The sequence below is a fragment of the Hibiscus syriacus genome, unplaced genomic scaffold (genome assembly GCF_006381635.1).
Source record: "Hibiscus syriacus cultivar Baekdansim isolate YM2019G1 unplaced genomic scaffold, ASM638163v2 tig00111388_pilon, whole genome shotgun sequence".
In the NCBI taxonomy this organism is placed as follows: domain Eukaryota; kingdom Viridiplantae; phylum Streptophyta; class Magnoliopsida; order Malvales; family Malvaceae; genus Hibiscus; species Hibiscus syriacus.
The window spans coordinates 899,674-914,454 of NW_024063076.1; the positions used below are offsets into that span (position 1 = coordinate 899,674).

Sequence of the window (14,781 nt, forward strand, 5' to 3'; positions counted from 1 at the left end):
ATCTAAATTCTCCACTTTAGAATAGTGGAGATCCTCTAGTATTATTCGATTGCATATTCAAATTTTTGAACACAATCTTTAACTTTTCAATCTATGGTACAACCCTTATCAACCCGATCATATACCTTATTTTTTATTGAAATTTTCTTCCACGGTATTGTACTCAACTTTTCAAACTTAGACTTTTACTCACACACAGTATTATTCCTCTGATTCAAAATCAAACGTTGTAACTTTCTTTGTCTTATAAACTGATCACTTATATACTCATTCTTAAACTTTTCTATTACTCTTTATATTCTCTTAAACATGCAAATCCTTATCTTTTTCACTACATCACATTTACATAATCAAGATATACAACTATATCCAACACATTTTCATTACGAAATCTTGTTAGCCAATGCTAACTCTTTCCTTCTAAAATACAAACCCTTATCATATCCACACTCTTGCTTATATATGGTACTATCCCTTTAATTCAAATTCATAACTCTGATTTCATTCAGCTTATAAATTTGTCACTGATGCACTTATTCTATAACCCTTCTACAAATTCTAATCACATCACTTAATTTTTTAACATTCTTATCGTGACATTTGTCCACCATAGTGTAACTTGCCCACGTAGTAACGAAACTTCTCAATTTAAGTTCTCCACTTTGGAGAAATGAAAACCTTCTAACATTATCTTCATATCCTTTATACAAAGGTCTGTAACAACAGAGCCTTCCCCACATTCACCCTTGAACTCGGGTGCTCTTAACTCTTTTAACTAATCCGATACATTCATTCTATGAGTTAAAGGAGTATAAAATTAAAACACATCAGAATATCATTCAACATCATGAAACATTCTCTAATCTTATACAGGCATTCCTGAGGTGTTCGCTCTTCTCCATGCCTGGCCAGGGCAGGTGAATTGCTATTGCCTTCGGGTCTATCGCATTTCGCTTCACTTTGGAAGCTCTCATGGCCAGACATCTAATATAACATAATCATTTAACTCTATTAACAAGACATCACACTCCTTACACTATCAGATCAAAAAATCTTTCACTTTGTGTTGGCATGTATACTTTTTAAAATACTTTTGACTTCATTTTTAGTCTAAAATCGGCTAAATCGTAGCGCTGATACCATTAAATGTAACACCCCAACTCGTACCCGACCCGGATACGAGTCTAAAATGTCACATTGACTTTTTAAAACAATATTCTTACAAAATAACAAAACATTTGAACTCATATTAAGAAAATACAATAATATACTGTTGAATTATGTTAATTATAAAAATTTAAGGCAAAAACTTATTTATGAACAGTATTATACAGTATGAACAGTACCGTGAACAGTGCTACAGTGTACCAATGCACTGCTATGGTGTACTGATGCACAAAAAAATCGAATATAAATTATTTATCGATGCACTGCTACAGTGTACCGATGCACTGCTACAATAATTTTCGTAAAAATACATAAAACTCATAAAAATTTAACCTTCCATTGCTATACAGTTACCATTTACATAAATATGTTTAAAATATTACAAAACTCGATCATATGATTTTACGAAACCGATTAGAACATATCGGATTCAAACCTTTATTTACATGCCAACCACCATCCGTATGACAAAATACAAACTATTCAATTCTTTTATGATCTGATCTTTGGAAAGGAGAAACTGACTTGTCTTGCTTAAGTTTTATCAGTCTTCCTCTTCTCGGAACCTAAGTATGAAACAATCACACGCTAAGTCGTTGACTTAGTGAGGCATATAAAACATATAATAGAAACCATATAACATTTCGTATAACAAAATCCATGCATACACATATACCATCATACCAAGTTTATTTATTAATTCTCTTTATTAGTCCATGTACACATGTAATTCAGTGTAAACAATAATAACATTTTAAAATGCAAACATTTATACACTTTTTACATCTTTTGTAAGCCCATGCACACTATTGAGAACTTAAGGTATGTGAGTACTTTGAGATTGTGCACACTTATGCTGTCACCACTGCTCGTATAATAATATGTCCATATGTCCCAAAAGACATAGGTAAACTATCCATATGTCCCGAAAGACATAGGTAAACTGTCCATATGTCCCGAAAGACATAGGTAATACTGTCCATATATCCCGAAAGACATAGGTAATACTGTTCGTCTATCCCGAAAGACATAGGTAATACTGTCCATATGTCCCGAAAGACATAAGTAAACCCTCGACTCTTGGCATGCCAACTATACCTATAGCTCTCATATCACATAACATGGACACTATCATTATGATTCATATAATTGCTCTTATGATCACATATTTCCTCTTTTCTGTCACATACTACATGTATGTGTAAACATATATCTCATCATATAACATGTATTTTTCAAGTATATTCACATATCACATAGTCACGTAGTTCGCTTACCAGTAGATCATTTCCATATAATTCACATGTTACATGTACCTTTTCTCATATATCTCATTTCATACATATATCATATATGCATACCTTCACTTATCTCATATCATATACTTTATGCTCTGTCCTCTTATGTTCACATGACATATAATGCATACAAATCATATTCACACATACCTTTACTCATGAATTCATACATCATACAAATCATGTCATTCACCTGCTTATATTTATGACTTCATGTATTATAATTATAGGAAATAACACTTCTCCTGTGTTCATATGACATGTAAATCATTTTCATCTCTTGTTCTCATATGTTTCCATACATCACATATATTACATTCATATCACATATTCATATAGGCTCACGGTTTTTATCACCTATCATGTCATTTCACATATACACTTTTATTACATTAAAAGATAGACATGTAGTCTTATATGCCCTATCAATATTATCTATTCATATAATATCCTTTTACCTTATAAGTAAATATTACTTATTTTATCTCACCTTTCCATTTATTCTCTTAATTATTTATATCAATTCACATAGTTTATTACACAAATTATAACACCTTTTCATGTATTACACATATCTCGTCACATATCCTATATTATAATTTCATATATAATAACATATACTCATTTTCATGTACTCATACACACATAAGAATCACAATTCAAATCACATTTTAGGAGTCACTTCTCACCATAGTAACTCCGTCACTGGCTCATCGCAAGCCAATGTTTATTCAATAACATAAGTACAATTAAATTTGCACTCACCTTAGCCTTGCTTGCTTTGATTCGATCTTAATTCTTCAATTGTTCCGGAACAGAATTACGTTCTATGTCTACATAATCACACATATAGTATACATATCAACATTCTACTTGACATACTCTAATCTTTCATTTCATAAACTAAAATAAAGATATATTTCCATTTTCCCTTTGTAGTGTATCGGTACACACTATAGTGTATCGATGCACTCATGGCATTCGATGTTTTCATTTTAAGAGGTGCATCGATGCACTCCCTGTGCATCGATACACACTAAATAATTTCTGGAAATTTATCCTTGATACATCGGTACATGTTGAATGTGTACCGATGCACATTAGCCCAGAATTCCCATTTTTGCACGAAAACTACTTCATTCTAACTTAATTGTGTCATATTTCAACTTCTTTCATATCTTTAACTCACATACACATGCTTAAACTCATTTATATCCATTTATCTCATCTTTAACCTTAATATCCTCTCCTTTTCAAAAATCATGCCAAATTTTCAAGATGCTCTAAATCCAATTCTATCACTTCATATCTCTTAATTAAGTTGATGACAAGTCAAATTTAGTTTCAAATTTAATGTATCAACTCTTTTCCAGAAATTCACTTAAAAACACATTCTCTTTAATCTTTCATAACTTCTTCATCTTTTGATTATAAGACAAATTAAGCTTTCTTTAAGCTTAAGTATCACCTTAGGATCATAACTCAACCTTTAATTCAACAAATAATCAACTAATTAAGAAACTCACCTTTGCTTGGGGTACTTCACGTTGAAGAAGAGAAGAAGATAAATTTGGAAACTTGATTTCCAAACATATGCTCCACATGGGTATTATAATACCCATTAATTATTATTTTATTATTTCCTTTGTTCAATGACCTTTTTGCCCCTTTCCTTCTCCTTCATTTGTTAAATTATCCTACACAATACATTTCAATTAATTCCTTCACTTTTCAATTTATCTAATTTGGTCATTGAATTTTAAAATCTTACACTTTAATCACTAACCCGATATTGAGGATGTTACACTAACATTTCTCTCACGTAGCACACCCCAAAGTTTTCATCCATAATTTGTATAGTTGTATGATTCCCCATGCTCAAATCCGACTGAACCTTCACCATTTTCTCCGTCGAAGCAATCAAAACTATCTCTTTATTTGTTTTTGTTACTTCTCGTTCGCCTCAATATTCTTCCTCGTCGCTTTATCTAATCCCACAACTTTGTAAATAGCCATTTCTCCACTACTAGATAGATTCATAAGTCAACCATTTTCCCCTTCCAACTGATGCTCGTCCTCCCTCACTTCTTTTCCTTTATTGATTATATTGTTTTCCACATTAACATGTTATTCATCAACATCTATTACTGCTAAAGCATCAAATTATGGCCTGTTATTATTACCTCCGCTCCTGGCAGCGCTTCGTTCAGAGTTCCCTACTTTCTTGTTTGATGACACATTCTTCCTCTTGTTGATCACTTGCATCCATGGTCCATAAGATTCATTAGGAGCCATTTCCACCATTTTCTCCTGGTTGATATCAAACTGATCACCAGAACTTCCCTTTAAGCAATTATCTTTCCCATGGTCATACTTTCCGCATACATAACATATAGTACATAGCCCCTCCTACTCCACACTTTGGTATATGCTATCTATCACCATGTCTGGAATCAAAGGCTCATACTGATTGGTGATAATCTCTAGGCGAGCAAATTGTCTCTGTTTGCCTTGGGTAGTATTATAATATACTCTAACTACTGCACCCAATGCACCAGCAATAGTCTGAAACAAACTCTTCTTATAGTAGCCATATGGTAATCCAAGAAGCCGAACCCAAACAAAAATCATTTCTGGGTGATCTTCAGATGTTGAGAAACTCCTCCACCATGGTTGAACTGTAAGGTAGCTGCCATAGATCATCCAGGGACCACCAGATATAATCTTATGGTTATTTTCCTCCAACGCAAAACGAACAAGAAAATACTCATTATCCAAATCAACAACTTGTACCTCACCAGACGGCTTCCATAACAATTTTATACGATTTAAAAGCGCTCTGTAGCCGATCAACTTTCCCAGGAGGCGCACAATCACTGACTTTGACAGTTTTTTGTCAATGGATTGATGGATCTGCTCAGAAAAATGAATATCCGACACTGCTTCCCCTGTATCAATTCGAACATCCTCTAGAAGCAATTCATCGTCTAAATTAGAGACATTATTAACCTTTTGGTTCACTCCACTTTGACCAATAGCCACATCCCTAAAAGATAATTTGTTCTTAATCTGAGTAGCCCCTCTTCTGGCATGTCCCTCATGACTTCATCAGGATCATCTGATTCCAAGCCGGTCGAAACATTCTCCACGATCTTATGCATATTCTCGTTATTCCTTGCTTTTTTCCTGGTCGGTAGATCATTCACTGGGATCACATGTCTTGGCTGCTGCAAGGATATCACTGCGTTGACAAGGCTCAGACCATCCTAGTTGGGGAGACCGTAGCGTTCCCATTAGGTTTCCTATATTCTCAGAGAGAATCTCAAATAGAATTGAAGATTCCATAAAGTTTTTCAAATTTCAAAATAAAAAAAAAACACTAATCACATACCTTAAATTGTTCATTACCACAAACGTACATAATAAAGACCAGTGATGGACCTCAGCGGGGCAGTAGCCCACCATAAAATTTTAAAATTACCATATATTTTAGATTTTTTCTATGTATTTTTTATTAAAATTCTATTTTCACCCTCTAAAATTTTATGAGATCAAGTTCGCCCCTCCTGAAATTTTGTTAGTTCAAGTTTGCCCCCCTTAACATAAAATCTTGCGTCCGTTTCTGATAAAGACTCCGTTTCTGATAAAGACTCTCACTTTGTCTCCAAGTTGTATGATACTCAAAATCAATCTTATAAAAACTTTCCATTTATTAGTCTCCCATTTTCTTTTAGTGACTCATTCTTTGACCTTCTCTTATGGAAGTGTTTCCCTGCTTAAGCTCAAAACCGTAGCTTGTTACTTAACTTATCACTTATTTGAATAAACATTTAGTATTGGAGAATTGGTCTTAAGAAAGATGTATTTTGTTAACTTTGTAGATAAAATCTTGATTTCTCAATTTGGCTATCTTTTCTTCTTGTCAGTCTAATTGAATAAGAAAACGAGGAAGATTGTTTTATCTTCCTTAATTTTGGTTGTGAGAATATCTTCATCTAATTTTTTATTGCTTTTTCTAAGTGACAAGTAAAAAGATTATAAATAATTGAATTGTCATTTCCCACTATCTCAATTTTGGGTAAATTATCCTTAAAGACCCTTTTAATTTTCCTTCCTCCAGATCTTTTACAAATATCTAAACAATTCTCTAATTTTTTAAATTAGATATTTTTAATACTTATGGCGATTACAAGATAATATTTTCTTAACATATTTACAACTTGTACGTGCCCATCATTAAATCAAGTTTATGCTACTAAGATTTGGAGTGAGATTCAGATAAATGAGGGAGGGAAAAAGATAGTTTGGCAAAGGCTTTTTTTGGCCCAATAGGGCTTATGAATTACTAATTTAGGGTTTTACCCATCTTCCAATTTTAATTAGTGATTTATGATATTTGTTACAGTTTTGGGCGAACTCGTCATCTCAAGACGGTGTGTTCCATGGAATATTATTTTTTATGGACTCGAATGAGTGGGTCTCACGTGGGCTATTAATTTATTATTTTTAAGTGAACTCGTCAAGTCGAGCTGATGAGTTTAATAAACAATTATTTTTTATTATTAAAAAAATAAAATTAGAAATTTTTAAATCCAAAAATCTAGTCATTGGTCAACGAGCAGTTCTGCAACGATCACAATGGAACTCGTCACATCGAGGTAACGAATTCACCCGGTTTAAATTTAAAAAATAAATTAATTAAAAAATAGTAATATTTTTTTTATTAAAATAACATTGTTTACAAACTAATAAAATTTATTTATATTTTCTAAGCTCTTGACGATGTCGAGGAGTGCTTGAATGATAATGGCACGAGGCTCGTCAAGTACGTTGGGGTCGTCGACTTTGATCGTCGTCGTCATCTTCATCTTGCTGAGGAGGTGTACTTAACACACTCTGAGATCCACCTTCGAAATACGGTGATGGGCTTATGGTATTTGACTCCATCATTGTTGTTATTGAATTGACTATGTTGTTGACCATATATGAAATGATCACATTCACCCTCAACCGCATGTTATGTTGAAGATGTTTAAATGTGTTGCATTGTATCCCATGAACCTCAAACTCAAGTCGGTTGAGTCTCAGTTGAAGTATGATATGCATGATAGAAACCGAAACTAGCCTGAGATGCATTATAGTAATCTTCAATTGCAGATGTTGAAGCAGAAGAAGAAGACGCCGATGATTTCTTCTTGGACTTGGGGAATCTAGCCTGATGTTGTTCTCGTTCTCCCCACTATTGTGGTGTCGTGAGATATGGTTCCCCATTTTCTTCATAATTTCGGAGATAGAGAAAATGGTCAAAATCTAGATCTAGCGGTGTAATATCATACCGCGGGGGGACGACAAGTCTCGTTGATTCCATAGCTCGATGTAGTAAGCGTGCTTCACCGTCCAATTTTCGGTATGTTTCTCACGCGTATCAATTCTACAAAGCGCGTCCATCTCAATGATTTGCGTAGGAATCGGAAGAATGCAACGCATACTGTCATAATACTCCATCAACGACATGCCTCTCAACAATCGCAAAATGTAATAATGGCGTCGCGATATACCATAAATCAAACCCCTAAAAAAATGCAATGTCAATAACCAGTATATCTCGTCGTCAGCATACGGAAACCAAGAAAACTGTAAATATTAAATATCAAAGTTAATATATATAAAGTTTAATTTTTTTATAAAACTAATAAATAAACAATTGTATATCACATATCGACCGGTGATTCTGATCCTAATCCGTTTATCTTCTGTAGTGGCACCTGACAACTTCGTCTCGGTTATTTTATGGCACCATCTAAAATATTTAAAAATATAAAAAAAATTAAAACATATAAAAAATTAATTCAAATTAAAAAAAAAGTCAAAAAATTACCTTTCAGCAAGAGGAAACTCGACCGGGGTTGTTGTAATCGGCGTAAAAAATGGGAATTGATACCAAACCCACGATTGTAGCAATATTAGACAGCCTCGTACATCGAATTTTCGACCCCACTCGACAATTGTAGTCTTGCAAAGCTCCCGACACAGAAAGGCTAAAATCGTCGAGCCCTAATTGGTATTGCGACACTTAACAAAGTCACTTAATATTCAAAGATATTGAGTGTACACCAAATCATCGGATTTATCCAATAATAATATCCCTTCGATCAGTTGGAGAAGATATGCTTGGGACGCAAAAATAACCTTGTCCTTGGTAGAATCGTTGGTCACATAGAATTCAGACTCTAACCACGTTATTCGTACCTGATAGCCATTGATAAACTTGGATGGTGGTACCTTTCCCAAAACTTCATAGAACAACGTCTTGAGGTTGTAATTGTTCCACCTCACCACAGGGGCTCCATTCACGGGAACTCCGAGTTGGTAAGCGGCGTATTCTAAAGTAATTGTCGTTTCACCACTCGAGAAATAGAAAGTGTGCATCTCAGACTGCCACCATTCGATCAGAGCTTGAATCAATGTCGGGTACACCTTGAAGCCACGTACAAATATGGCTGGAAAAAGACTGGATTGCTGAAGATATATCAACATCCGCGGATACGAATTTCTCACAATTATCCCGCGCTGACGAATACTCCGTTCTTCTTCTGGCCAGAATTTGATCAATGAAATATGGACGTTGACAATTCTGCTTAGGAAGCCATTTTCGAGATTTTCACATAAAGTCAAAATTTTGCAATTTTTTCATCTTTAGGGTCTAATGAAAAGTAAAAACCCCAAATGACTATTGTCAAGTAACCGTTGCACAACTACCCATTGACCAACTACTAATTTTTTGAATTCGAAGGAACCCGTCACCTCGAGTTCCCTTATTTTTTTAAATTTTTTTCTTATTTTATTTTTTTAATAATAAAAAATATTTTCATTAAACTCGTCAGTTCGATGTGACGAGTCCACTTAAAAACAATAAATTAATGACTCACATGAGACCCACTCATCTGGGTCCATTAAAAAATAATATTCTATGGGTGACGAGTTCCACCCGACATTGTAACAAATGCAATAGATCCTTAATTAAAATTGAAGGATGGGTAAATCCCTAAATTATAATCCAAAATCCCTATTGAGCCAAATAAGCCGCTTGGCAAAAGCTTATTAAGTTTGCTTTGCATATTGCTCGGCAACCGGCAACCCATCATTGCTTGGATCGTTATTGCAAGGAAATGAATATGGAGAAAACAGTAGAGCTTCACAACGCAATTGAAAAAAAAAATAACATTATAAAATTAAAATGATAAGTGAATGTTAAACCAAATTAAAATATAAAAACGAAATCTCAAATTTAAATATATAAGGGAGACCAAAACAGTAATTTGACCGAGAGAGAACTATGATGGCACCATTTTAGCCTGTGATGCAAGTAACCAAACATCCATTTTCATAGTTGCAATGAAAAAATAATTCTAAAAAGAATGTATCAAAATTCAAAAGAATATCAGATACCAATTGTAAGACATTCCGTTTGATAACCTCACGCATGCATAAAAAATCATAAGATTTAAATCGAAATTGCTAATTGTTCTAGACAGAGACCTGAATGTAACGTCAAACCAAAATCATAGCACCCCACCACCTATTAACATTTTACATCAAACAAAAGTAAAATGCATTTCACCATCTCCATTATTCCTGCTTCTTGGAGACCCCCATTTAGTTGGCACGGCTTCTAATAACATCGAGTCCCACCTCGGTCGGGTCAGTTGCCTGCAGCTCTACTTGAATACCATCCAGCTCTCTCTTGAACCTGTCCTTCGAGCTTGCATAAATCATCTTGCTTCTCACCCTTGACGTGTCGGGAGACCTTAACATAAACAGCAATGAATCAAATGTATACAGATTGGAATATTCAAAAAGTACTAATAGTTTCAAGCATGCATTGTTTACCATGCAATAAAGAAAATCCTGCTTTTCTGGCAATTCTCAGCAGTCACGAAGTCAAAATCGTATACAGCGTATCGACATTCATCAGCAGGGAGGCTTGCAGTGAAATCCTCGTAGCTTTGAGTTGGCTCACCAAGCTTTTCCACAACAACCTGCTTTTGTTTCTCCTCGATCTTGAATACTATGAAGCGATAAGTTCTTTTAGCCTTCAACTCTAGAAATTTCAACTTGCAGTCATCATGCACAGCCATTCCAGAAGCTGCATTAGCCTGTAAAGGAATGGTTCATAGAATACATAACCTTTAATACAACAATGACCCCTTCAAACTATATATGACCAATCAATCCATCAGGTCTTTCCCATTTTTTGCCTTTTCTAACCATTCGAAAGAAATGAAATACTTAACAGGCTATTTAAAGACACCACATGGTCTTGTGTTCTCCCTCAGAAAAGAACAGAAAGACAGGTCAATGACTCCAAACAACCAGGTCAACCCCATGGATCTGATCCCACTTCCTTTTTTCTGTTCGGTCTCCAGGGTTTCGACAAAGAACCATAAATTTGAAATTACACAAAATTTAACAGGCTTAAGAGTATTAACTAACTGGCACAACTCTGAGAGATGAACCTAATTACTTTCATCGTATAAAGTCAACCAGCGGCAACAACAACAACAACAATAAAGGTAATCGAGAAGGCCTAGGTCACCGATAGGAATCCGCTTCAGCAGTGATGCACATTCGTTTGTGGGGATAAAAATGAATGAATTAAACAATAATATCTAAATTCAGAAAGCACAATCTATCAACAACGGCTACTGGAAAAATTATCACAAGGAATCCTCATTTCGAAACAAAAGCCAGCATATATAACGGATTAATGAAAATCTTAAAAATACGATCAATAAGTCGTTAACCATTTTAAATCATAATGTTTATTAATATGTCTATGCGAAAACATGAATTTTCGGAGGAATCAAAATGGCAGATCAATGAAGATTAAGTCGAGCTATTTTTTATCAATAATAAATCCTAAAGTTTCATTCAAGTGTAACAATAAAAAACGCCAATACATCATCAAGCGGAAGATCAAACAATAATAGAAGAATGAAACATTTTATTACTTTCGCAAAAATCATCCATTGGGAAAAAATAAAAATAAAATGTAAACCCAGCAATGAATTGTTTTGAAAGACTCAGACTGAGTAATCAGCAGAAACGCAGAGCTCTATGTTCAACATACATGATAAACTAGATCTAAAATAAATTAAATGTTCTAAGCAAGTCAAAGAATGATAGATCGAATGCAAAGACTTGAATCAGAAAATAAGAAGAGAAAATACGAAGAGAAAATAAAAAACTCACCATTGCTTGTCTAGGTAGAACTTACAGAGAGAAAATCTAGGGCAACAAGAGTATCTAAAAATGAGAACGGAGGAAGGAATTATTGGGCTTACTCAGACTCTGAGGGATAATAATAATCTTTTTAAATAAATAAAAAAAAAATCCTCTTTCGGTTAAACTATATAATGGTCACTAATGATTGAGTAATTTTCCTTTTACCTATTAATACTTGAAAAATAATGATTTGATCATTGATATTATCGATTTATAATAAATTGGTCATTCGTTCTTAACAAAAGATAATATAATATTGATGTGACATATTAAACGAAATAATGTGACATTGTTTGGCTATGCGAGACAATGACGTTGACTAACCATGTGACACCCCTCTAGTTTTTATAGGTGTATAGCGTGATTACTTATTAAAAATCACAAAAAAAAATATGTTGATTCACCAAATTGTTTAGAAAATTTATGCATTTAATCTGATCAACCATGGAAATGTATATATCCGAAGATCATTGTTGAAGGTAGGTTTGAGCTAAATACATCCATCGTTGATCTTACATTCACCATTGAATCTTTTCGTGTTTTAACTCGGATCGTGGGGAATGGAAAATAATTTGCAAGGAAGGGATAATTGACAAAAAGATCCCATTGTGGATATGGCCAACGATAGATTTTTTTCAACTCGAATATGTCTTTAAAAACGGTCTTTAGCTCAATTGATAATCCATCTATGCATTTTCATGGTTGGTTAGACTTAAATGCATACTTTTTTTGAGCAATTTGATGAGATGGGCTATCATTATGTGATTTTAATAAGTAATCATGTCAAACATTTATAAAAAAAGAGGACTCAAACTATCCCAAGTGATCAAACGATATCATGTCACTCGATTTAACGTGTTATATCAACATTTCGTTATTCAGTAACAATTAACAATTAAAGTGTTATATTTGAGAATAAGAGTTCGTTTGTCACCTCTATAAAAAAAAGTGAGATTTTGGTCATCAACATTTGATATGGTTGGGTTCTACCTTTTTGACGAGTTTAATTGCTATAGATGTTTCATATCTGATATAATTGATCATTTAGTCCATAGAATAATGTTTAATGATAGTTTCAAACACTTAATATAACATCTTTAATATACTTTATGACGAGGTTAAATAAGTGAATTGTATTTATTAATGTCAAATATTACTTTTAGTAAATTCTATGATTAAACCGAAGTCTATATTATGCTCTGAGTCCGTACATGTCAATTAGAAGTTTAAACTATGCTAATTATTAATTGATTTGTGAATAATATAATCAAATTCATTTTATATAGTCTTGTAAGATATTTGATGATTCAATCGAATGTGTAGAGAAGCAATAGCTGTCAGACTGGTCAAAACCAACTCAATTTCCTACCTCTTTTCTTTTTTTTGTCTATTTACCTCAAGCCACATGTTATTTTTCATGGTAAATTACATGTTTGGTAGTTGAAATTTACTATTTCTCCTATTTCACTCATCGTACTTTTAACTTTTTCAATTTAGTAACTGAACTTTATAGATTGAATTTTTTTATCACTCCTCCGTTATATAGTTAACAACGCTATGACATGACCGTATTTTAATCAAGACGACATCGTTTTAATCTAAAATTTATTTTTTTCAGGAATTTAACACGACATAGTTTTGATAAATTGTCATGTCTTAACGTCGTTTAATCATTTAACAGCGGAGTAACAAAAAAAATTCAATCTATAAAGTCTAGTGAGTAAATTAAAAAAAATTGAAAGTACAATGAATGAAATAGAAGAGAGAGTAAAATTCAATTACCAAATGTGTAATTTACCCTATTTTTTATTAGGACATATCTTTTACATTTGAGATATTCATGAATTCAATGTTTTAATTGCAAATTTTATCTTGAAATGCTCTAATTGATAATCTTTCTCAATATTGAACTTATACCCTTATTCATGATGACGATCATCCCGAGACAATTGATTATTGACTTGATAAGACTCTAAATACTTTACAAAAATAACTCTGATATTTAGATTATTAAAATCTTAAATGTGTCATTACTATAATATATGATGAAATTTTGAATTTTCGAAAAATTATATTTTGATTGTAATAATTTGGATTTTTGAGTCAATGCATGAAGATTGACTTGAGAGGTTTATTAGTCGACAATAAAGTATGATTAAACTTATTAGATAGAGTATGACATATTCAAAAGAGAGTCGGGCATAATTTTCCATGAAAATATTTAGAATGAGATCAAATGAGGAGGGATAAAAGAGTAAATATACTGTTAAGGAAAATCATGATTGATTTTCCTTGAGTTGCTTATATCGTGACCGATAAAGAGAACGGTAGAATCTTCGTAGATGGTCTAAGTGATAATCTTCTATCTTTGTAGGTAGTTATGATGGATTCAACTAGAGTTCGATAAAATTTACTTTTTTGTCACCTAATTATTTGGACATTTTTATTAGGATACTAAATTGTTTTGCGGTAAACAATATGAAGTAAGATAGTGTTAGGTGGAAGATAAATTAAAATGAGACTTGTATGCTAAAAGAGAATTGCGAGTTTATTTCCTCATCCAAAGCTGTTGAAGACAAAGTTTGGGAGGTCGTTTGGATCAAATTAACCCCTTCAAAAGTTCAATTCTTACGGAGGTTAGTTCTTGCATGATTGTTTACAAAGTTCAAACTTCGTCTTAGAGGTATCTCTTCTTCTAATCAACATGTTTGTCCTCTCTACAAAGAAGTCAAAACACCAGTTCACATTTTTTTGTCATTGTCTAGTGTCTTGGAGATTATGACTTTGTTGTTGAAAAATCTAGAATGTCTCATTCGTTATGCCTGACGATATCAAATCCTTTTTTCTTATGTGGGTTAAGTGTTCGATCCGAGCCGACTCTCTTACAGTGTGGTTAGTGGCTCTCAACGGGCTAACTTGGACAATCTGGTTATTTCACAATGAGATAGTTTTCAATGGAATTATGATTGACGAGAACCAAATGTTCAGAGTTTTCCTTGCTAAGATCGCATGGTGGAGTAGATGTAAGTGA

At 33.3% G+C, this 14,781-nt stretch overlaps 1 protein-coding gene across 1 annotated transcript; it reads right to left on the reverse strand.

Moving 5' to 3' along the window:
• Nucleotides 1-9,888: 9,888 nt before the first annotated feature.
• LOC120159986 (actin-depolymerizing factor 2) lies at nt 9,889-11,865 on the reverse strand. Its single transcript, XM_039170458.1, has 3 exons — nt 11,718-11,865; nt 10,356-10,621; nt 9,889-10,272 (listed from the first exon to the last, which is right to left on the reverse strand). Exons 1-3 carry the CDS (start codon nt 11,718-11,720, stop codon nt 10,122-10,124), a joined length of 420 nt encoding a protein of 139 aa, XP_039026389.1. The 5' UTR covers nt 11,721-11,865; the 3' UTR covers nt 9,889-10,121.
• Nucleotides 11,866-14,781: the final 2,916 nt, after the last annotated feature.

Bases quoted from the DNA above. Each gene is read 5' to 3' on its own strand.
- LOC120159986 (XM_039170458.1), bottom strand. The intron at 10,273-10,355 runs GTAAACAATGCA...GTTTATGTTAAG, and splicing joins AGGATTTTCTTTATTGCATG to GTCTCCCGACACGTCAAGGG.